We start from the raw sequence: 23,193 nt of genomic DNA, 5'->3' as shown, positions 1-23,193 counted from the left end.
AAGATAATCTTCACAAAAGAATGCAAATTTTGGGATTTTTGGTGGATTCGCCAGAAGTAAAAAACTATTTTTGAGCCTAAACAAACAACACTACAGTCGAAACCCCACCGCTGTAAGGCTAGAGAGCCGAGTTCGGCATGGTTCGGCCTGATGATGTTCTGTAGTCTCATTTAGCTTCTTGTTGGCAACTGCCTTTTTAAAGAAACCTGCTTTAAAGTTCGCAAATGGAGTATTACTGATGAATTTTATGTCGTAGAACAAAACGTGAGGGTCTCTAAAGCCTGTGTTAATCACAGACCTTATTTCAAGCTTCAAACTGAAAACTGGTTTCAAAAAAACCATTGACTTTGAGATGAGGGAGCCAGAGGTGCTGAAATGCTAATTAATTTCCAGGTTTTAGGTCTCATTATTTGGATTCTCTATTGATGACCTGGGCATTTGAATCTAGGTTCAGTAAAGGTTTGTATTGCAGAAGCATGTCATAGCTGACTGTCGGTGGGAGGTTGCATAACTTCCCTAAACATTGTGTGTTTTCCCTTGAGTATTTCTTAACCATGAATTGTTGACTTCATGTAGATATGACTATAGAAAGCTTTTATATAATGATAGTGCTAGTTTATAGTATCGCACTTATTTAAACTGGAGATGAGAGCTTCCCTCTGGCTTAACTGCTTGTATTATGACTCCATCCTTTGCAAGGAAGAGGATCCATTTATGAGAATGTGGCTTTCTCAGCAGGGTCCTGTGGTTTTTTGTTTATGAATACTGTTCCCTTGACATTCTTGTCCTCCTCATACCACCCCTTGAAAAAGTGCTGCCACTCTGGGAAACAAGCCCTCTCTAGCTGGCCTGCGATTCCAGCATCTGAAACTTTGTGTGGTCATTGTTATATTTAGACACCCTCCCCTCCCCCCAGGTAACTGGGGAGACATCAGCCAGGACCAGAGAGACTGTTCTCAGGCCAGGCAGATGCAGGGTGAGCTCCCCTTCCCCAGACTCAGAGTTGTTATTTCCTGCTTTAAAATCGGTAGAAGGTTAGGTAGTTTGAGAGTTGGTAAATTTGTGTCCTGTGTGCTCAGCTTTGAGAATATGATAAGGGAGAGTTATGGTGGTAATACAGAGTAGAGCAGGAAAAAAAAAACCCTTGGGGACAACAAGCTATTCTGAGCCATGTGCTTTTTTTTCTCCAGTCCTTGTGCTCTATCTGTTTTGCCCCTGGGTCACACAGTCTCTGTGTCACTGCTATTTCTCTATGCATAAACACAAACACTACAGTGTACAAAAGAATTGGAGGGACACTGAGGAGGAACGAGAGCCTCATACGGCGAGAAAGACAAGGCATCTCTTGTTGAGGAGACTTTGTGGCTGGCCATCAGCAGTTTTTTCACTCATTGGCCAAATTTGGCATCATTCTTCTCCCTGTTCCTAAGTTAGTTTTCTCATTTATATGGTTTTAGTGATTGCTTCAACCAGGTCAGGAGTAGATTAAGTTAGCGCACTGTTTGTCATGCTTTGCTGTGAGTCATTAGCCACTATGTACAATTCCCGCGAGGAACCGCTGAGCTTAGAGTAAACAATTGCCCATTGTCCATACACCATCACACCTGCAAAACACATGTTTGGTAGCATGGGGCTGAAAGTTGATGTTTTTTTGTTGTGTGTTTTTTTTTTTACACACACATCATTGTTGTATTATAATGGATCATCATGGGCAACATGCTTCAAGATAGAAAACACAATAAAACCTATTAATACAGTCATGTCCAAAGTCTGGCCCAGAGGATAGTTGTTGCCTTCAGAACAATTTTAAACATCCCTTGGCTTGTCTTTTAATATATACTATATGATTAATACAATATTGGTTAATCAAGTAAGATCACTTTGCATTCAATCATACAGTTTGTACAGTTTGTATAAACTCAAGTAAGAACTGTGTAGGTGAAACTAAGGGTCCACAGATTATCGGCCTGGACAATTATTTGGACGGATATTTGGCATTTTGCAGATTATCAGTATTTGCTTTTAATTTTAATGATCACTGATAAAATTTAATGAAAAAGTGTGCGTATTACACTCAACCAACACCAGGGAAGACAGTCTGTTATACATGCAGAGAAAGTGTCGACATAGGAGAAACTTTATTCATTCATTTTTTTAATTCAAATTTTCACTGAACTGTATAAAAATAAGTTGCAGGGACCTTGCTGTACATGATGTTGAAAGTTTCAGTTTTGATTAAACATTTACCAAAGGCATTTAAACAAAGTTCTGTATTTAAGTTTGTTGCATTTCAAGTTCTAAATTTGAACATATATATATATATATATTTGTAAATGCATACCGGTTTCAACTATTGGTATCAGTATCGGGCCCTGAAAACCCAATATCAGTTTACCTGACACTGTATATTTCCTGCAAGGTAACAGACATGGCCACTGCAAAGACGCATAAAGTCGACAGCAACAGGGTTGCTGCTTTATTGGAAAGTTGAAAACTTTTTCACTTAAAGATAAAATAGTTGCATTTGTGTCATTTGCATGTGATTTTTTTTAGTAAGTAATCCATATGATGAAGCAGCTGGCCCCCAGTTGTTTTTGAATTATCTAATCTGGCCCCTATAAAAGTTTGGACACCCCTGTAGTAGTACAACATGTTTCTTTCTACCAGTTATTCTCTCTTCTGCACCATGCACTAATACTGAATCCCTGTCTGTCTTACGCTAGAACCTCGAGCACACAGTTTGAGCAGCTTTATAGTATCTCTGAAGTTTCATCTGGACTCCATAACCCTCCTTTCGAGAAAGAGACAGCTGTTGAACATCTCGTACCAGCCTGCTTAGATCTCCTGTGGGGCTATTTAGTGATATTCTTAGTCTCTGAGGGCTCCATTTTTATAACAAGACTTTGTTTCCACTGCCATATCAGGGTTGTGTTGAGAGGAAATTAACAAAAGATCTGTTGTGGGTGAACATGACTGCAGTTTGTGGCAGGAGTACTTGAACCGGGACAAGAGGAAATCTGTAATATTAATTGATATAATTTTTACAGCTACCTTGCTCCTGCTGAAAATAGAAAACCATCTCCTAGAGTGATGATCTCTCTCTCTGTTTCTCTCTCTTTGTCTGATATTTTGCACACACTGTGTCTGACACCCATTAAAAACTGGAGCTCTGAAGCCATCTGGGACTTCAGACTTCTTCATGTGGAAATTAGAGCCATGTGGTTGCTTGTTAGCCTCCTTCCTTTTCTGCACTGGAATGATATGCTTGTTCTCCACAATCACCACTAGCCTACAGCATTAAGCTAATGTAATGACTGGGATGATTACACATAGTGAGTTACAATTCATTCTTTGAAGTGTATTGCCATGAATTGTATTAGTAATTGATGCAGTAATTACTGAAATTATTACCCACCACCACAATTGCAAACGGAGTACATTTAATGTGTGGTATGATAGTGAATCTTATGAAGGTGTTGTGTAGACACCATATCATTGTGCAAACATGTTCAGAAAAAATTATGTCATGGGATTTCAGTATACTTGAGACAGCAAAGGAATCAATCAAATGAGAAGCATGTGATAAGGTTTTCTGTTGTTTGTTGTCATAGTGCTATTAAACTTTATGAGTTTTCCATTGTAGATCTTTTAAATATGAATACAAAAGCAAGACCCTCTGTTTATGAATCCACAAAAATAAGTAGGGATGCAAGATAGAACTGGCATGTTATCTGTCATGTGGCATGTCATTGGCAGGTAATGGCTTTAAAATGAAGTATCAGCATCGGATCAAACTAAACGTTCCTGTCGATATTACAGGTCGACAAGATAACACTGTTGGTGTTAATGGAATTTTTTTTTAAACCGGAGGAGGAAATGTGTTTTATAAAATACCCGTGTACATGTGGACTAGGTGTAGATGTTCACTGGCATTAGGTATAAAAAAACATATGTGCATATATTGTTATCCAGCAAAATAAGATGGTAAAATTGGATGGTATTTTCTTTCTTGCCTTTGGTGTTTAGTGGGTGGTAATTTCAGTTAATCCAAGCATATTCAGGAAAGTAATATACATACTGAAGTATATACTGAATGCGACAGATGTATGATAGAAGAGTCACAGTATGGGAGTATGCTCTGTGAGGTTAACCAGGTTGGATGAGAGCATAGCCAGAGCTTGTCTGATCTCCGAGCCAGAGCGTCCTTTGGCTGACCACGCAGCACGGACTAATCATTCAGTGGTAAAATGAACCAAACATCTGTCGTCATGTCCTTCGTCACGCCATCAGCGGTTTGGGGAGAGGGTTTGTGTGCCAGCCACAAAGAAGATGCTCTATGAAAAATTTGATCGGATCATAAAATTAGATAAATCTGTCCCTTGGGGTTTCAATGCAGTATCTGTAAGTAGGATGAAACATAACTTCCCTCAGTCCTTCGTGCTGGGGGTATAAACTTTCCACACCCAGATGTAGTTTCACTCAGAGGCTTCATCTAAAGATGTCTTCCCACTGATACACTCATACTTAACACACACACACACACACACACACACACACACACACACAAACACACACAAACACACACAGTAAATACACGCCTCTTATTATCAACCCTGTGTAGCTTGCTACACTCAGAGTTTCCAGGCTCCCACAGTTAGTTGACTCCTGCCAGACTTTTTCTAATCTCGGTCTGTCATTCCTGACTTTGCTCTTGTATAATCCTCTGCCTTTACTCTGACTGCTATTCTGATTAAGACTGAAATATGCCAAAAAGAGAGATGATTATGGATCAAGGAAATGTAGAGATATACAGTATGTAAAAGATGACATCTGCTTTATCATCCCAGCAAAATAATGGTGAAAAGTAAATACAGCAGAAAGTGTAATTTCATTTTAACAATATTGTCAGTGAGTGTCATTTTTTTCTTATTTTTCTAATTTTGTTGTACCGTAAGCTATCTTACAGGCTCTTAGACAGCAATAAACGGCCTTTGGGTCCCCATGCAGGGACTTGTTTACAGCTGTACTCCCTGTAAATTTTTGTAATAAAACCACTTGTTCCAATGATTCTTGAAAGTCTGAGTGTTTATGGCTTCATCCATAAGGGCACGTTGGTCATACCTTGGCTGAACACAGCAGAGAGATGCAGTACATTTAAAGACATTTTGGTGGTAAATTACTAAAGTAGCTTCTGACTGCTGCATTTTTGCTTAAAACCCTGGTATTAGCTGGATGTGACTCGGAGTGCTGTGCAAGCTGTTTGTGGTTACAACAGTGCGCTGACAACTTATATACGCAAGCTAGATTTAGAGCTTTATGTCATAACAGGAAATTATGTCACCTAGGCTTAAACTGTTGTATCCTGTAAGCAAACAGGTTATCAAAATTTAGCCAAACATTAAATTGGTTTTTAACTTCACTTAACTGGCCCACCTACCACTCATCCCCTCTGCCTCACTCAGCTTACATTTAGAGTGACTTATGAAAGGATATTATTGCTTCTTTCATCTTACGTTTTCAGCTTGTAATCTACTTAAAAGCTGTAAATAATTTACATCTTAATGAATCTCTTTCCCTCATAAATTATTTTAACTCCTCAAGACACGCCACCCAGCTAACTACACTCCCCCAGGTGTGATGTGTAACTGTCTTTGCGTGATCTCTCTCCCACTCACTGACCTTCTCTGCTGCTTACTCACTGTTTTCCCCCAGCTTCCCTCTGTTTGACACCCTGATCCCCACCACAACTAGCCACCTTCCCAGCCACCACTTGAAAAAAGCTGCTCAAAGTGAATTTCTTTGTACCAACCACAAGATGTAATGCCTTTGACGGTCCATTGAGGAGGGCCTCAGCTGTGTTTGGTGACTCACAAGCAAAATACCACGAGTGTTAATGTGAGCTGACCACTTTGTGGCATTACTCATGTCTTTCTTGCTGACTACAAACACAGAGTCTGGATAATTTGAAGCTTTGTCAGTAAAAGGGTTTTCCTTGGTTGGAGGAGGATATATTTTGTTGTCTTGCTCTGGTAGCAGTCCTCATTGAACCTGCTGTTGAAGGAGTGGCAGTCACTGGTTTCCTTTTCTTCCTGACCCCAAACACAATACTATCAGCAAGCTAGAGACTCAACACAGGAAGTAAGCAGCTGGAACCTAAAGATGAGGCTTAACAGACCTTTTACAGCCATCTACGTAGTGGGCAGTGATACAAAACAGATCACGATTCCCCACGTGCAGCGTGAATGAAAACATCTCTGTTTTACTCCTTCAGACTAACATGACTAACTTCAAGGCCCCTCCAGAGCCTTGAAGTTAGACATGTGTTCCTTACAATGTGTCTCACAGCCCTCGCTTTTCATGTGCAGATATGTCTTGACATGGTAAATGATTAATCTATGAAATGAGAATTGTAGACAGGAAAAGAAAATAAGCGATTATTTTATAATAATGATGACCGGTAGCATAATCTCAGCTCTGATTGTTGGTGTGGCTCTTAGACTGTATACAGCACAGAGACTGATGACATGACAGCTCCCTAAAAGTGAAGCCAAAACATCTTGATGGTGGCTGTGCTGCAGTATAGGTGGTACCTACCTACCACATCCATATTAGTGAATGGGACATGAGCAAAACTAAAAACTCAAAGTAGGTGTAAAAGAATTTTTCCCAAATGCAGCTTCTGTCTTTCTAGGTAGTTCTTATCACGCCAATGTTTTTTTAAATGTTCATTTTTGGCTTCAGTTGGTTATTTGATGCTATAAAACTGGGCTGTGTGTGCCATCGGTTTGCCTGTGATCTGTGGTGCCGCTCGTGATTTGTGGGATGAGTGTATAGACAGGAACTCGATATGGCAGAGATCGCTACGAGGCAGACTGGCTCCTAATTATCTCATCAGTGCAAGATGGCTTCATTTGTGCACAGTGGAACGAAGGAGACATGCATTGTCCATCTTTAGGGTAATGCTTTATTTCAATCCCATCTATTTAGTATTTATAAGTCATATATATATATATATAGACAGTGAACACAAACAGGCCTTCAACAGATCTATTCACATCAATTTTGATGTTAAGTTATGTTAGTCACATCATTTTAATACCCTCCACCCCTTGAGAGGGGAACAACATACAAAAGGTTGAAAATCTCAGCTTTATCTTTTCCTAATTTGGTTTTTAAGCTTTGTCACAGCAGACTTTTGAATGAATATAGCTCTGCATGTCCTTTCCTCTCATCATATGATCTGTGCAGGTTTAGAGCCGTGTTAATTCCACCACCTTTCAGGCTGCTTACTCAGCTGTTCAGAAAGGAATGCTGACGCCTCGAAAAACCTGAGATAGTTTGACCTGAGATGGACAAGAAAAGAGAAATTTTAAAATGGAAAGCATGAAACAGTGGAGGCTATTTGTTCGGTGGTCTGGTTTCATTGACCACCTGTTAGACAAGAGACTCAGCTGTTGTTTTGATGGACAAGACTGGTTGCTGGGGTTTTGGGGATCAGGTTTTTTGGTTGAGGGACCTGGTACTTAATGAAAAACATAAGTAAAGCTTTAGTTTCACTTTCTCACTTACCTGCAGTCTTGTACATTCTCCATATCTCTTTTTTTTCTCTCTCAGCTTTATATAAAATAAAATTCCCACCTTTAGTTTAGCTTAACTAGGACAGTAAATGTCATGTGTAGAAATATGTAGTGCCATCTATCATATCTTAACCAAAACATACATGATACAAACTGCATCTTAAACAAACTACCCCCTTTAGCTTATCTGTCAGTGTGCCCACTGTTCTTATATCAAGATTTAGGCGAAATTTTGTTGGGAAAATGTTGCATGGTTTCAGACGAAATGTGCCGTGGTCAGCACAACAAAGCATAACGGTCTGTGGGGAAATGTTAAAGGGTGTTTGTGTGAGGTGGCAGGTGCCTTCACACCTGTTGCTTACGGCATGCCAGACCTCGCCTGAGGCCTCAACTGGCTACACATGTTGTCAAATGTCAGTGAAAGTATTCCTCAGTCATGACATTTGTTGTATTTTCTTAGCTTAGGCATCCGTCCCATGATAGCATTTAAGGTCGCAGCATGACAAAGGCCTTGTTGTCTACCTTGTTACTTAAAATAAACACCAGAAAGTGGCAGGTGGTCCTTAACCCTGATGCATTAATGCCTACAGTACATTAAAAGGGTGGCCTGGGTTTTGTCACTGTTTCTTTTATCTCCTGTCATCCACTGTGCTAGGCATAACTTGCATATTTTTATATCCAAATGTCACTCTGAAATGCTGGTTTTGCAAGCGCAAGATAAGGCTGTTCTCTCTTGGGCGATTATTGAGCCCTGACAACTGCTAAACAGCAGAGCCTGCTGCCAGAGCTCATCAGCCATGGGAGGCTAGAGACAGGCTTAGAGGGACAGACTGAGGTCAGGGAGGGGTTATACTGCAAGTAAATGGGAGGGGGGGAAGCTCATGGAGCATCTGAATTCTGGTTTCACCAAGTCCGACCTTAGTTGTCCACTTCTCTGTTTATTTCCAGGCCAGTCTGGGGCTTTCTAGTCAGCGCCAGTGTACACACTTACATAGTATAGAAACATAAAGTCGCATGACTGTCTATCACACTTCATATATGCCTTTTTATGACCCACTGACCTACTGTGACTGTCTGCCTGTAAATAACCCTCAAATGGAATGACACGTGCTTTTTCCAGTGGTCAGAGCTTAAACCTGATTCCTGATCACAAAGTAAGAAATGTGTGGAGGCACTCCAGAGGATTATTGAGTTGTTTTACACAGTGTTTGTGTGTTCCAAAATTAAGAAGGGGAAAAGGTTGGAAAACTTCCTTGGAACTGTTTCACTGCACAGATGATTTGACAGTGTGAGAGGTTTAGAGGTTCACTCTGAACCGATCTGACCCATCTGCAGTCTGACCTGAGCTGGCCTTATCAGACAAATTATTTGGATTTACAGCCTCAGATTTTGACAGATTTGGAAGAAGGCGAGGAACAAGTCCCTAAATGCCCTGAACAGCCAGTGACAGTCAAATGTAATATACCCACTCAAAAATCAGGTCTAAAGCCCGGTAAACACTGTGCGATTTTGGCCATCCCAGATGAAAGATTACTATTGTGAAAGATATATGGCGATATCTTTGGTCGTGGCTCTACAATTGTGGTCCTACGTGGCAAGATTGAGAGAGGTTCAAGGATGGCCATTGACACAGTCTTGCCATCTAAGACAGCCTGGGATAAAATTCTGATGGTGTCGGAAATTGGGATGAGAATTGCTCTGTGTGACTGCTGACCTACACCTACCATCCAACCAACAGAAATGCAGCGTGAAATGAAGCACTGATCAGCACGACACTGCTAAATGCAAATAGATGCTAATACTCTCCTTGCAAAATTGGCATGCCAAGTTGGCCTATTTTCCCAAGCCATGATCGCGTCCACATTCTCCTCCTCTTTTTTCGACACACATAAATGCCTCTATGACAAGGGCTCAATTTGTTTTTTACATTTTACTCTTATCATTACAATGACGTAGATGAATGACACATGCTGATGATGTTTTGTTCTTGCGTAATGACGTCGATGGGCTTAGGTCCTAGCCTGCCTTCAGGAGGTGATATCATTGCACAATCTGCATACATCAAACTTACCCAGTTTATTAAGATTTACCAAGTTTATTAAGATCCATGTCACAGAGTGTAGCTGCACAAAACTTATAAGACTGTAGAAATCTCACAGTCTTAACATAAGAACTAAAGCTTTCATGATTTCAAGTGTCTTTCCTGTGCTTTTTTATAAAAGGACACCACCTCAAATGATGCCCGTTCTGTGTACAAACCACTAGCAAGAGGTATTCACATCTGTGGGTTGAAGCTATTGTCAGGAAATTATTCACACTGCTGGGTGTTTTGAGGTGCACGCTCGAATCCCTCCAGCTTAGTGTTCTGTAGTTGACCTGCACTCTGACCTCAACTTGAACAGATGATGTGCGGTTCTCATGTCAATAAACACACTGAACTAAGTTCAGAAACAAATTGATGCGGCAGAATCTCTTCTCACTGCTTTGGCAAGTAAAAACAGTTTAGCTTCTGTTTTTAATCAGTTATTACAAGATTAAATCAAACTGCACCTGTTTTATCATCTATCAATACCCTCTCCATATTCCACACCTACGACCAGCAGTAAATCACCAAGCTATGTTATCTTATAGATGTAAATATTCGGTCACATTGATGTGGTTCAGACCAATCCTGGCGATCATGAATTACATTTTTGTCTGCTTCCTTTCAGATTTTGACATGAAGAAGGACATAGACACATTAATAGCAGAGGAACGTGCTGAAATCATCTCAAAATATGACAAGGTAAGTGTCACCAAACTCAATACAATACTGAGGACACTTATGACAAACACAAAAAACACACAAGGTTTTGTGGCTCAAACAGTCATGATTCAGTTGGAGGAAACCACACAGCAGGGCATTTTCCTGCAGTCTCTTTGGGACAGACTTCAACCACTACCAAAGACCATGAAATCTTTCGTAAAGTTGACCCAGCCTAAAATAACAATTCTTCAAAGAAGTGTTTTAAGGTGTATTTTATACATACACAGGGGTGTGGATGGTCTGAGGGAGGCCCTGAGTGTTGCCTGCAATCTGTGGAGTCAGAATAGATTTTTTACCAACAGGCAGTGAAAATGGAACAAGTGAACCTCGTGTTAAAGAGAAGACAAAAAAAATGGAAATGTTAGATTGGTTGGTGTAGTTTAAATGGCTGATGGACCAAAGTAAAGCAGGCAAAAAAAGACAACAAAAAATAGTATCACTGTTTATGTCTGTATTACAGTGTGTTTGCAGCGTACACAAGCACGATTGTAAGTCAGTGTTAAACTGTTTGTTTTGCACACAATAGTCTCTAACAGGGGTTATGGTATGTGGTTGTTTAAGGGAAGGCAGGAGGGTGTCAACATTGACCCATGGGAGGATGCTGACTACAGCATCTATAAGGTCACCGACCGCTTTGGCTTCCTGCAGTAAGTTACTCGACTTAAATCTCTGACAACTTCCTTTTAGTGGTTCGAATTCTAGGAGAACACTTTCATTTGTATTAGGATTACCTCTGGCCCATTTCCTTTCTTTCTCTTACTTATCTTTTTCACATTTTGATGTTTTATATTGGTGCTAAACTCAGATTATCCTTTTAATTTCCATATTTATAACACCTGTGCATTTCTGCCTTCCCACTTCCAGTGAGGAGGAGCTGCCAACACCCACTGCACTTGAAGAGAAGGTATCAGCTTTTAACTTGTGTAGAAAGTCCAGATTTTATCCTTGCATTTGACATGTTTCAGGGTACCCACTGATCCTTAAAATTCTTAAAAGCATTGAATTCATCAATCTTAATGTAAGGCCTTAGTTTGTATAAAAATTACTTAAATGGATCTTTCAGAGGTCTTAAAAATAATCATATATGGGGAATAGGATCTAACGAATTGCGATTTTTCTGATGTTGCATTGTAAAACCTCAAAATAATTGGTAACATACATTTTTGGTTAAATAATTTAATAAATTCCTCCTCTTAAACTCATCATTATGGGAACTTAAGCTTTGGAATCTCATTGAGAAACTCAAATTTGACAAGAAAACCAGCAAGAAACGACAGATTTTTCACACCTTTGATGATAAACCAAATAGGTACTTTTATGAAAATATGTTGTTGTTTTTTCATGTTTTACCACTATAAAAGGGGTTAATTTTTTCAACATTTGACATAGATAATCTCACTTTTTCACTGGCCAAAAAAAAGAACAACAAACATATAACATATAAAATATATAACAACAAATGTTTGTAAACATTTGTAATAAAACTGTCCTTCTTCAGTTTTGGTTATTAGAAAAATGGTCTTAAACTTCATTCCGAGTGGCATTAAAAACATCTTAAAAAGTCTTCAATCTTACTTGCCATAAGCTGCAGGAACCCTGATGTTTACGCCCTTTCACATATGCAGTGGACCACATATATGTCCATCTTTCCTCTCCCTAGCAAAAGCATCATGAGATAGAGCGAGTGGAGAAATGGTTGAAGATGGTGAAGAAGTGGGACAAGTACAGGAACAGTGAAAAGGTGTGTAACTCAGCAGTGGTGGACATTCAAACATCCTGTCCTAATTTAGCCCTCTCTTCCCTTTTTTTCTTCTTCAACTATTTGATGTAGTATTTCCGTTTCTGTTAATAATCTGTTTTCCATTCCCCTTTTAACTGCAGTTTATTCCCTTATCCCTCCCTCCTCTCTGGTCTAGACAGTTAATGCAAGCACATAAGTGCCTGTGATGAGTCCTTGTCATTCAAGAGAGCTAACAAGGCCACTTCCCATAAAGCAGCATGTATACTTGACCCACTGCCCCTCTCCTCTGGTGAAGACTGTCTCTTTATGTTTAGAGAGTCTCTATTCATGCCTGCTCGAATGTGTTTCAGTTGGTGAAGCGTGTGTATAAAGGAATCCCTCTGCAGCTGAGAGGCCAGGCCTGGGCTTTGCTTTTGGATATAGAGAAGGTCAAAAAAGAGAACGATGGAAAATATGAGGTATGAATCTTAAAAGTGATGACAATTTCTCTATAATGTGGATACAATTAAATAGGTGAATTTCTTAGCTTTTATAACATTTTTGTCCTTTTTCGTCTTCCAGAGAATGAAGCAGCAGGCTCGTAACTTCTCCACTGAGATCAAACAGATAGACTTAGACGTCAACAGAACCTTCAGGAACCATATCATGTTCATGGACCGCTTCGGAGTCAAGTGAGTTCTTAGCTAAGGCATTGTATTCATTAATCTAAAAAGAAGGCCTTAATTGGCATTAAAATGTCCCAAATCAATCTTTCAGAAGTCTTTGCTCAGACATTGGAGGTAGGATTTCTATGTATCTTTTTTTCTAACATTGCATTGCAAAAGCTTAAAATAATGGGTAACTTAAAAAAATTTAACTTGCCAAATGCCTCTTGCAATAACATTACCAAAGAGTCATGTTATGTGTTACAATAAATATTTGAAAAAAAATCCCCTAACCTTAAGTAACTGATTTCAGTCGGGTTTTTTTTTCTGTCAGTGTCTTCTACTGTAAAATTGGTCTTAAATTTTAATTCAGTTGTTATCAACAGAGTCTTAAAAAGTCTTAAATCCCACTCGCTTTAAGTTGAAGGAACCCTATAGTTTATTTTGAGTGATTTGTGCCTATTTTAAGTGTTAATCTGAGCGAACACACTGCTGATGTTGCTGTGGATCATATGACTACTCCTCTGACCTCTAGCCTGTAAAATAAGTGACAGTTTAGGAAGCTTTCATAACAAATGTCTTCATATGAGTGTCTCCAAAGGTCTTGTTTTTATTTTCTTTGTCACCTCACATGTTCAGGATTGCTCTGGCTAAGTCTCTGCAGAGTGTAACCTCTGGCTCAAACCATTAGGGCAGCCACTCACACACTAACACACACACACACGCACACACACACACACACACACACACACACACACACACACACACACACACACACACACACGCACAAAACCAGAGCTGTGGTTTCCTCCTCTGTTTTTTATTAGCCTTCCTGTCAGTGCACAAAGCCCCACAGGAAATGGCAATCATACATAAATGTGCACGGACATCAAGTGCGCTTGTACAGAATAACACTTCCCACATTGATATAATTTTAGTACATTAAAAAGGTAGATCAAACGGAAATTAAATAAGCTTTACAGCACGATTGTTCGACAGCTGTGAGTCTAAACACCTGAAATCTACTGCTGTATCCCTGTCAGTTTAACTCTGACAGAGGGACGCTCATTTCTCGCTCTTTGTAATGTACTTCCCCCTAAACTCAAAGCCACCGAGTCCAAACAGACCAAATCACCGCTCCATCCTGCTTGACTGCCCACTCCTTCCCTGCAGGTCAACAGCTGTCTCACTCACACCGAGACACTGACAGCTATTTAAAGCTCATTTTCCTGTCTCTGTCTTTAAGTCATGCATTTACTATAGAGGCCTGGTGGGGAGACATCCTCTCTCGTCTACATTATATTTATTAATGCCACTTCGCTGCTCAAATACCCATTCACACACACTAAAGCTGCCTTGTGTTCACTGTCTGAAAGTTGAGACTCCAGATGTAATCAGCCACTCAGCATAGAAACCTGTGGTCATAAAGGCTGGACAGAAGTTGCACACTTTGGACAAAATTATATGATGAAAATTCTTTTACCTTTATATATCCCCAAAAGTACAGACTCACAAAAATGGGATTTTGTCAATCTGGCGCTGATAAATCACAGTCTTTTCTACTAGATACCGATTATTAGTAGTTAATGAGACAGATAACCGATATGTGGAATCGATATGCATTTACAATAAAAATGACAATCTTTCTGTCAGTATTTAGAATGTGTAAAATAACAAACTCCAACACAAAACTTTGTTTAGATGCCTTAAGCAAATGTTTAATCAACACTGAAATGTTCAACATCATAGCCAGCAAGTTCCTAGCAACTTTTTTTATAAAGTCAAGTGAAAATTTAAATAAAAAGTAAGATAGCTCCCTGATGTTTTATTAAGTAAAAGTTCCTCCCATACTGACACATTCTTTGCACTTTTTAATTAATTAATTTTATCAGCGATCGTTAAAATAAAATGCCAATACAGATAAATGCCAAAATACCAAATATCTGTCCTAATAATCTGTCAGACCAATAATCTGTTGATCCCTACTTTCTACACACCCTTCATTTATACTTAAAAACAAGGCTGGATAGCTCAGGCATAGGACCACAATGTGTACTGACAGACTGCACACACACACACGCACACACACACGCACACACACGCACACACACACGCACACACACACAGATTTATACAAACACTACCAAGATGATACAATGTAGTCAGGATTCGTCAGCCTCCCCAGAAATGCTACAGCTGTCTGTCCTAATTGATGGAGTCAATTTAGTGCTGAGGTGGTTGACACGTCATTACTCATGTGACCTCTGGGAATTTACAAACTAAATCACTGTACTCCACCACACTGTTTCAGCTCACTCGATTGTTGCCAAGGAACCACATTCTCGTTTTAACTCGCGGTTTCTCTGTTCCCTCTCCAGGCAGCAGGCACTGTTTCACGTACTGGCAGCTTACTCCGTTTACAACACGGTAAGTGTGTGCAAGCATGTGTAGATGTGTGCGTACCTGGATGTGTGTTACATAATATGGAGTAGTCTTGTGTACACTTGCTGTGTAGCAAAAGCAGTACGTCAGTGGCGTAACAGTCCCATTAAGTGTGTTAGTTTCCATACAGCAAAGAACAGGCCAAGCACTCTAAACCCATCTGTTCTCATTCTCATTCAGAGCCCACGGTGAGATCTTTTATTTATGAGAGTGGACCCAAATCCATACTCAGCACTCACATTGTTCGACCAAGGTCCCCTTTGACATTGCGAGTCACTTAACGAGCAAAGAAAAATTCAAATGAGCCGGCTTTTCTTGATTTACCAGCAGAAAAATCACAAACATAAGGTTTTCTTCTCAAGTGCCAATTTCTCCTGACAGAGCAAACCAGAAGGTTTTACTGCTTTTGTTTGAATAAAGAACATTCATTTACAGTCCAAACAGTCTTTTCTTTGTAATAATGTGTTTGAAATGCAGTTGTGGATGCTGAGGTTAGACATAATGATGATTTCATGTATCTACTTTAAAGAACCCTCTGTACTTTCTCCATCAAAAGCCAGAGTTTCTCTCTTTGGGGTGATATCTGGCTTGTACTCCAAAGAAATAATTCTCTGCATCAGCAAATATTAATAAAAAAAGAGTAGATGCGTGAGTATATAGCCTGTATCTCAACATGTGCATGTGGATTAATCTGTATATTGATTCTTGTATAAGCAGATATTGCTGCCGTCCTGTACAGTACTTTACATCTCCCACACATGAACACCGTCCAAGTCTGTTTTTCAGATTGGGCTTTGTAGTCAGTTCCTGCATAGTAGAGGTGTTTGAGCCAGAGGAAATGGGCATGTGCTGTTCCCTTTTTCCTTTTTCCCCTCTTCTCACACGCTGCTGAGAAGAAACTGGGTCAGTAGGAGCGAGCGAGAGAGAAAGAGGGGGGTATGTGTGTTTGTCCTTTCGCCTGTGTGATGATAGTGAAGAATGTGGAGAATGTGTAGTTTAACCTCAGCGGTAACCCTGATTATATTTACTGTATTTCCTTGAAAGGATACGTCTGAGTGTCCATTTCTGGCTGCACTATAAATCGGCCTTAATATGGACAAATACCAAGTGTGTGTCTAGTTTTGTGTATCTGTGCTTGCCAAGGGCGATGGGTTGAGCGTAAATCATTGAGTCATTGAATAGTCAAATTGGCAGTAATTCAAGATGAAGACATGACATTACTGAGAATCTAAGTTAGGCTAGGGTAAATATTTGAACATCCTTTGGTAAAAGTGTTTATAATACAGTATCGTAGCTGCATGTACAGTAGATGCTCGTGCTCAGTATAAGCACACGCATCCACAGTCTGGCTTCAGACTGCATCAGACATTCAGGTGCTCTCATGTCTCGGCCTCTGTGTGTATGTGTTCTATTAAATTATGAATAATTCCTCTCATTTGCCCATTCAGTTTAATTTACCCTCTCTGCTCCTGTGGTTCCCCCAGGAGGTGAGCTACTGCCAGGGGATGAGTCAGATCGCTGCCATCTTGCTCATGTACCTGAATGAGGAAGATGCCTTCTGGGCTCTGTCTCAGCTCCTCAACAACAGCAAGCACGCCATGCACGGTGAGACAGAGGGAGGATGAAGTCAGACAGAGACAAAAGCAAAACTGATGAATGTTTAGATATGTAAAATATCATCACTGTTCTTATGAAAATGATGAAAAAGTGCGTTGTGAAGCTGTAAGCCCCATGTGTTTACTCACATTTGTCAGATGTGTACTGGAATCTGTGGATGCATACTCACATTTGTGAATGTGTTCACACATACTGGAAATGGCCTTTTATTAAGCTTCAAGAGCTGGAAAACAACTGTTCAATTCCATGCCATGTATGTCTGTCAGTTTGATGGATTTTACATTTAGTTTCACAATTCTCCAAACACATTTTCAAATTTTTTTCTGCAACATTAGCCCTGTATGAATGAATTTCATAATGCATAAAACTGAAGCCTTTCACTACACTGTACATTGCAACTCTTGCCATGTTTTCTCAGTGCCCTTGAGCAAGTCCTTTCGAGGAATACTTCACCTACTAAATGACCGTTTGTTTATCAGTTATTCATCCCTTGTAACATTGAATTTGTCAAGAAAACCTGTTGTTTCTTACATGCCTCACACAACTTGTGCAGTATAATCCAAGTCTCATTCATCCTGTCGCATGCTCAGTGCTTCCCAAACACATGCATTTGGTTAAAATCTTACTATGTAAAAACCTTCCACAAATGAGCCTCATGTACTGATGAATCATGCACCTTTGCTACCTAATGGCATGCACGAGCACAGTTCAAACACACGCCCATGCGCACTTCTCTTATGGAAGTGTTTTAAACTTCCTGGCTTTAGCAAAATTGCATGTGTTTGAGAAGCACTGAGTGGATATCTGACTGGATACATGAGACATGAATGACACTGCATGGTTTGTATGGGAGTTCATAAATGGGTATCTTGATATCTTTTTGCTGTTTTTAAACATGTTCCCACTTTGCTTCAGTTCATTAAGACTGTTCCCTGTTTTTTGATTCTTCATTCATCATTACAGCGTGGGAGGAAAACGAAGTATTATTCACGAATTCAGCAGAACAAGGGTTGAGTAATTGTGTCACAAATAGTCATTTTGTGGGTGTAGTGTTCCTCTTACAGGGAAAATACTTCTTCATTTGTAAATATTATGTCTCTACCACATACCATTTATGGCCTGATTTATTTCTCCACCATGCTAGGATTCTTCATCCCCGGATTTCCCAAACTGCAGCGTTTCCAGGCCCACCATGAGCTGATCCTCTCCAAAATGCTGCCAAAGCTGAAGAAACACCTGGTAAGTAAAAGTACATCTGTATGACTGATGCTTTCTGTCCATGCAAAACATGTGGCCTAATTGATTGCTAAGAAGGTTACAGGCTGCAGTCGACTTATTCAGGTCATTCCTCATCATTTGATTAATTTATGTTGCAATAAGCCACATGTTAAGAATGTTACTGCTAGTCCAAGAGTCATTTGGAAAGTGAAATTTAACACAGTGAACAGATTATAAGGAGCGACTTCCCATAGAGACTACCCCTCATTAATTCTTGCCTCCACAGGACAAGGAGCAGATGACAACAGGGATTTACACCACCAAATGGTTTCTGCAGTGCTTCATTGACAGAGTGAGTATTTTGATTTCCTAAAGAACACAAAATGTATGAATAGTCATCCCTGTTTATATCTAGTCCCAGACATACTCTCTTTTTTTTAAAAAAAAAAAAAAACCCATTATAATCAGTGTATCATAATGCATTCCCTTGCTTTTACTTTTGAACATGGAACCACATCTGGGGTTGTTTTATTATTATTTAATCTACTGCTGTGTGTCTTACATAACAGACCCCTTTCACCCTCACCCTACGTCTCTGGGACATCTACATATTGGAGGGGGAGAAGACGCTAACCGCCATGGCTTATACAACCCTCAAGTTACACAAGAGTGAGTATGAGGACGATTACATTATCTCCCGTGCAGTGCAGTGCAGTGCTGAACGAGTCCAACCAGTTTCATGCCCAGATATAACTACAGCTGCTGTTGTTATACCAGTGAGTGTTACATCGCACGCTGCCTCTCGCTTGGCTGCTCCCTAACTGGATAGCTTACATAATGCAAGTGGGCGGTTGCTGTGGAGAAGAATCGAAAGCTGACTTTTTATTGGATGCCTGCTCGAGCATCAGCTCAGCACTGCTGAAAACAACTTTTTTGATGACAGCTTCTTTACTTGGTGTTTTTAAGTTAGGCCTGTGTTGAAGCACTGTCTTTACTTTTTCAGTTCACTTTTTCATTTACACCAGTATTAGGGCATTGAGCAAAGGCATGTCTTAAATGAAGGTTAAAACAAGTAAAACTGGTCTCTGATTTACATATAAGGCAAACGAAAAGAACAAGAAATTCTGTTAACTCTAATCTAACTCTAACTCTCTAACTCTATTCTCTAATCTCACATATCCACATATCCCACCCACCCTCATTCCAAGTCCTTCCCACTGGTAACAGACTTCAACAACTTAAACTGCAATTTTATTTTTAAAAAAATAAGGAAACATATATAACAATTTTTTTTAGAGGATTTACCAGTGTCCCTAAGTGAAAATCATATCTTTTTGAAATCTTTTCTTTTTTCCGCTTAAACAAAAAGAGGCGTCTGACTAATAGAGTTGTAAGCTGAGTACGCTGTTTTATCATAGGGAGGTGTGGTGCTACAGGTGGTGAGAGTTCAAGGGTTGTCGTTAATATTGTGATTTATATTCATGGTTCATATCACAGAGGTTTCCGAATGTGTACACCTCTCAGATTTTGTGTGTGTGCCCAATCAGAGCGCCTGCAGAAGCTTCCATTAGAAGACCTGAGGGAGTTTCTCCAGGAGCAGATGGCTGTTTCTTTCTTCCTGCCTGATGATGTGGTGGTTGAACAGTTACAGGCTTCAATGTCTGAGCTTCGCAGTAAAAAGCTGGACCAACCTCCTCCAGGTGCAGTTGTGTTTTTTTTTTCATTATAAAACAACATTCAGTTCTTTTTCAAATTCCTCCTAAATTTTCCTTTTTTGATGTATCCCCTGTGCTCCATTTCTTTTTTTTTTTTTTTTTAGCCAAGTCAGACGAGCTGCCAAAGAAACCTCTGGGTCAAGAGAGACCAGTTCTGCTTCTGCCTCTGCAGCCCGACTCTCCTCTGGAGGTCAAAGTAAATCTGCAGCCCCAAAGCCAACCCAATACAGAGGCCCAGCAAACAGACAACATCACCCTACACCAGACCCCGTCTCCTGCAGAGCCTCAGGACTCGAGAACACCTCCTCTGCCTTCACCTGACCCAGTTGTAGTCCACACAGAAGGGACACCGTCTCCTAGAAGGCTTTGTAGAGCACCTCCATTACCTCCTAAAGCAGACAAACCAGGTGCTAAGGTGGGATTGGACGGTGATGTGAAGGAGTCGCCTCTGGATGTTAGTCAGACTGAAGATGTGAGAAAACAGGAGAACCAGTCTAAAGACCAAGAGGCCCAGGAGGAGGCTGTGGATTGGCCTCCACCCTATGAGCCTCCTCCTTTGGATGCTCTTGTCATGCAGACTGAGGAGGAGATGATGGATCTTCCAGATCTGCCACCTCCACCTTTCTTTTACACTGAGCAGAATGACCAAAGGCCTGTGGGCAGTGAATCTCCCAGCCTCGGGACCCCTCGCCGCTCTCCTTCCCCCCGCTCAGCCTCACCACTCGTCACTCAAATGACGCTATCCCCAAAACCATGCCTCAAACCGAAGCCCAAACCCCCCACATCTCTGGACCTCACACAGAAAAAGCCTCCTCCCTTAAAGCCTTCTCCTGCCCGTGCCATCACATCCTCCTCCTCTCCCAGACTCCCTCCCCCAAAACCAACCAAGTTCCCAGTCTCTCTCTACGTCCCGGGGCCCGCGGGTGACCGACGGCCCTCCAACACCTCCCAGTATGACAACCTTTCCGAGGCTGACGAAGACGACCGCTACCTGGAGAGGCTGCTGGGCTCCACGCCTGAGGAAATTTCCAGCAAACACGGGAATCCCCCACATACCGTTAACAGAGACTACGATCCTGCTCTCTTCCCTGTGCCTCCACCTCCTGTGTTCATCCCTCCCTCGCCTTCTCCTATTCCTCCCTCGCTGTGCGCTCTCGCCAGTTTGCCTCAGGAGCCCGAATACGAAGAGGAGGACAGCTGGGTGGAGGACTCCATCATCCCCCCTCCTCCAGCTAGCTTTGCTGACAAACTCACTCCCTTCCAGTGTAGTGCTGCCAGCTGTTCAGACACACACAGAGCCACCTCGCCCAGTTACTCCAAGCCTTTCTGTAGGGGCCCCAGGGACCATTCTGCTTTTCCAGCTCCATTATTGTACACTGGGTCTCCCCCAGGCCACTCCAGGCCCTCAGGGCAGTCGGCGGTAGGTGTACCTTTAGTCCGATCCAGCCCAGACTTTTGTAGGATGCCTCCCAGTGGACAGCAACTGCCCAAATCAGTGACCTTTTGAAGTTTTCAACTATAATTCACTGATCATACCGAGATTATTCGAACTCTCTTTAATGCTTGATTAGTTTTCAAAGCCATTTGAGAGGTAAAAGGCCAGTAGCTATTCAGTGTGTCAAATGTTTGTGTGCGTGTGTGTGTGTGTGTGTGTGTGTGTGTGTGTGTGTGTGAAAGGACCTTTTTTCATTGATGTGTACAGATTATTGTGATACTTGCACCTTTTTTTGTGAGGGCAGTCAACTTTTCTAAGTGTCAAACTTGTATTTAAAACTGCTGTCCGTGTTACTGTTTGCTGCACAAAACTTCAGTGTTTTACCTTGCCTGCTCTTGTTAGTGTGCAAGACCAGACTTAGTCTTCAGTTCAATTGGTGTTAACGTCAATTTACTCAGAAATAAGGTGATCTAATACCAGCTGAGTGTTCTGCTGTTGCTTCATCCCCAGTTAGTTTCATTTTGCTCCAAAAAAGTGTCTTAACCTGATCGCGGTGCACTGAGATTAACAACTCTTATCACAAAGGGCTTTTGAGGATGCAGAGTAAGGTCATCTTTGCTAAAGCAGCCAAAGCCTATACATTTATACTGTATTTATGGTAATCTGTGAGCAGGCTCACACATCTTAACAGTATGTCAGACTGTAATGAGTAACCGTTTCATGAAACACAGTTTCTTTACTGGTCAATACTTGATAACAAAGGACCACTAAACATGGTTGCACCCAAGCAGTTTGCATACCAACTTTTTAAAAGAATCGCTAAAGTTGTAACCACCAGCAACAGGGAAGACATGGGGCACTATGTCACTGGTGTAAATATGGAAGCTTGTTTTTCATTCACATGAAGCCGGTCTTATTTTTTAGGTAGCAGTGGGTGCTCTGTGGGTACTTAGCTGCTTTTTCATGTTTTGAAATCAACTTATTAGGACAAACAATTTCAAAGTAATGGTTTCAGTGCTATATTTGTTTTAAGGACACGTGATTTCACAGCAATAATGTACTGTTTCATGTACACATACATGCATGTATCAAGGCTAAATAAGGTGGAAATATAAGACTAAACAGGAGTTTAAAGAATGCAATATATTGTCAGCACTGACAGTAAAGATCCTTGTCACAGTATTTATAAAGAGTAGCTCCATCTAGTGGTTAAAAGTGTTACATAATGATAGTAACTGCCTTCAAATTTTAAAATGAAGTACAGTGACCATGACATAAATGCTACCTATAATGCCTATTTATGAATGTGCACATTGTAAGCTAGACTTAAGGATACAAGGACAGACCCTATATTATACTGATCTATACTGTTACAGAGCGGGGAAAAAAGAAAATTTAGCAAAATTGAATTTATTCATATGCACAGTTATATTTTGGAGCCATTATAGAAACTGTTGTATCAATTTATTTTAATTGCTCTGAGCAAAAGAGAAATGGAAGTTGAGCCATAACCAACTGTACAAGGACCTAACAGACAAACATGTTTATATTGTTTTATGCAGTTACATATTATGTTATATACTTTGTCTAAACATCAGTTTGTTTTTTGCACTGACCTTTGTTATTACCAAGAGGTTTTGCAGTTCTCTTTAAGTTGATTTATAACAGAGTTGCAGGTCACTGTTAAAAAAATAATTTTCATGTTTGAAAATGATGTTGACAGATGTTTTGTTCATGAACTTTGGTCTCGCTGCTGCGATTCTTACCCAAAAGCTTGGATCTGGGCCTGCACACAAGTATGTTTGGCTCAATGGAGTATTCTTTAGTCACGTGACCTAACCACCAATTGTACATCACTGCTCCTTTTTATGAATCTGGTTGACATCAGTGATGCTGTGGCTCAGACCAAAGCTTATGTACATTTATGCAACTACTTATTTGAGTTTTATAAAGAGATAATCCTTAGTCTGTTGTCTTCTCTTTCCTTTAGAGACAATC

At 40.5% G+C, this 23,193-nt stretch overlaps 1 protein-coding gene across 2 annotated transcripts in view; it reads left to right on the top strand.

Moving 5' to 3' along the window:
* The window catches only part of LOC121950422 (uncharacterized), a 30,033-nt gene extending 6,873 nt beyond the window's left edge, over positions 1-23,160 (top strand). For both annotated transcript variants that reach the window (XM_088080001.1, XM_042496415.2), the window contains exons 2-14: positions 10,289-10,362; positions 10,945-11,030; positions 11,248-11,287; positions 12,044-12,124; positions 12,475-12,582; positions 12,686-12,795; positions 15,147-15,195; positions 16,695-16,815; positions 17,972-18,066; positions 18,332-18,397; positions 18,615-18,714; positions 19,593-19,745; positions 19,865-23,160. In XM_088080001.1, the coding sequence (XP_087936127.1) occupies positions 10,297-10,362; positions 10,945-11,030; positions 11,248-11,287; positions 12,044-12,124; positions 12,475-12,582; positions 12,686-12,795; positions 15,147-15,195; positions 16,695-16,815; positions 17,972-18,066; positions 18,332-18,397; positions 18,615-18,714; positions 19,593-19,745; positions 19,865-21,267 (2,478 nt within the window). In that variant the 5' untranslated portion in view covers positions 10,289-10,296 and the 3' untranslated portion in view covers positions 21,268-23,160. The remainder of the gene's footprint in view (positions 1-10,288; positions 10,363-10,944; positions 11,031-11,247; positions 11,288-12,043; positions 12,125-12,474; positions 12,583-12,685; positions 12,796-15,146; positions 15,196-16,694; positions 16,816-17,971; positions 18,067-18,331; positions 18,398-18,614; positions 18,715-19,592; positions 19,746-19,864) is intronic.
* The last annotated feature ends 33 nt before the right edge of the window (positions 23,161-23,193 follow it).

Source organism: Plectropomus leopardus, chromosome 7, assembly GCF_026936395.1.
Source record: "Plectropomus leopardus strain MGB_pleo_1.0 chromosome 7, ASM2693639v1, whole genome shotgun sequence".
In the NCBI taxonomy this organism is placed as follows: Eukaryota; Metazoa; Chordata; class Actinopteri; order Perciformes; family Serranidae; genus Plectropomus; species Plectropomus leopardus.
Note: the sequence above shows the minus strand (reverse complement) of the source record. Positions and strands in the feature narration are given on the sequence as shown.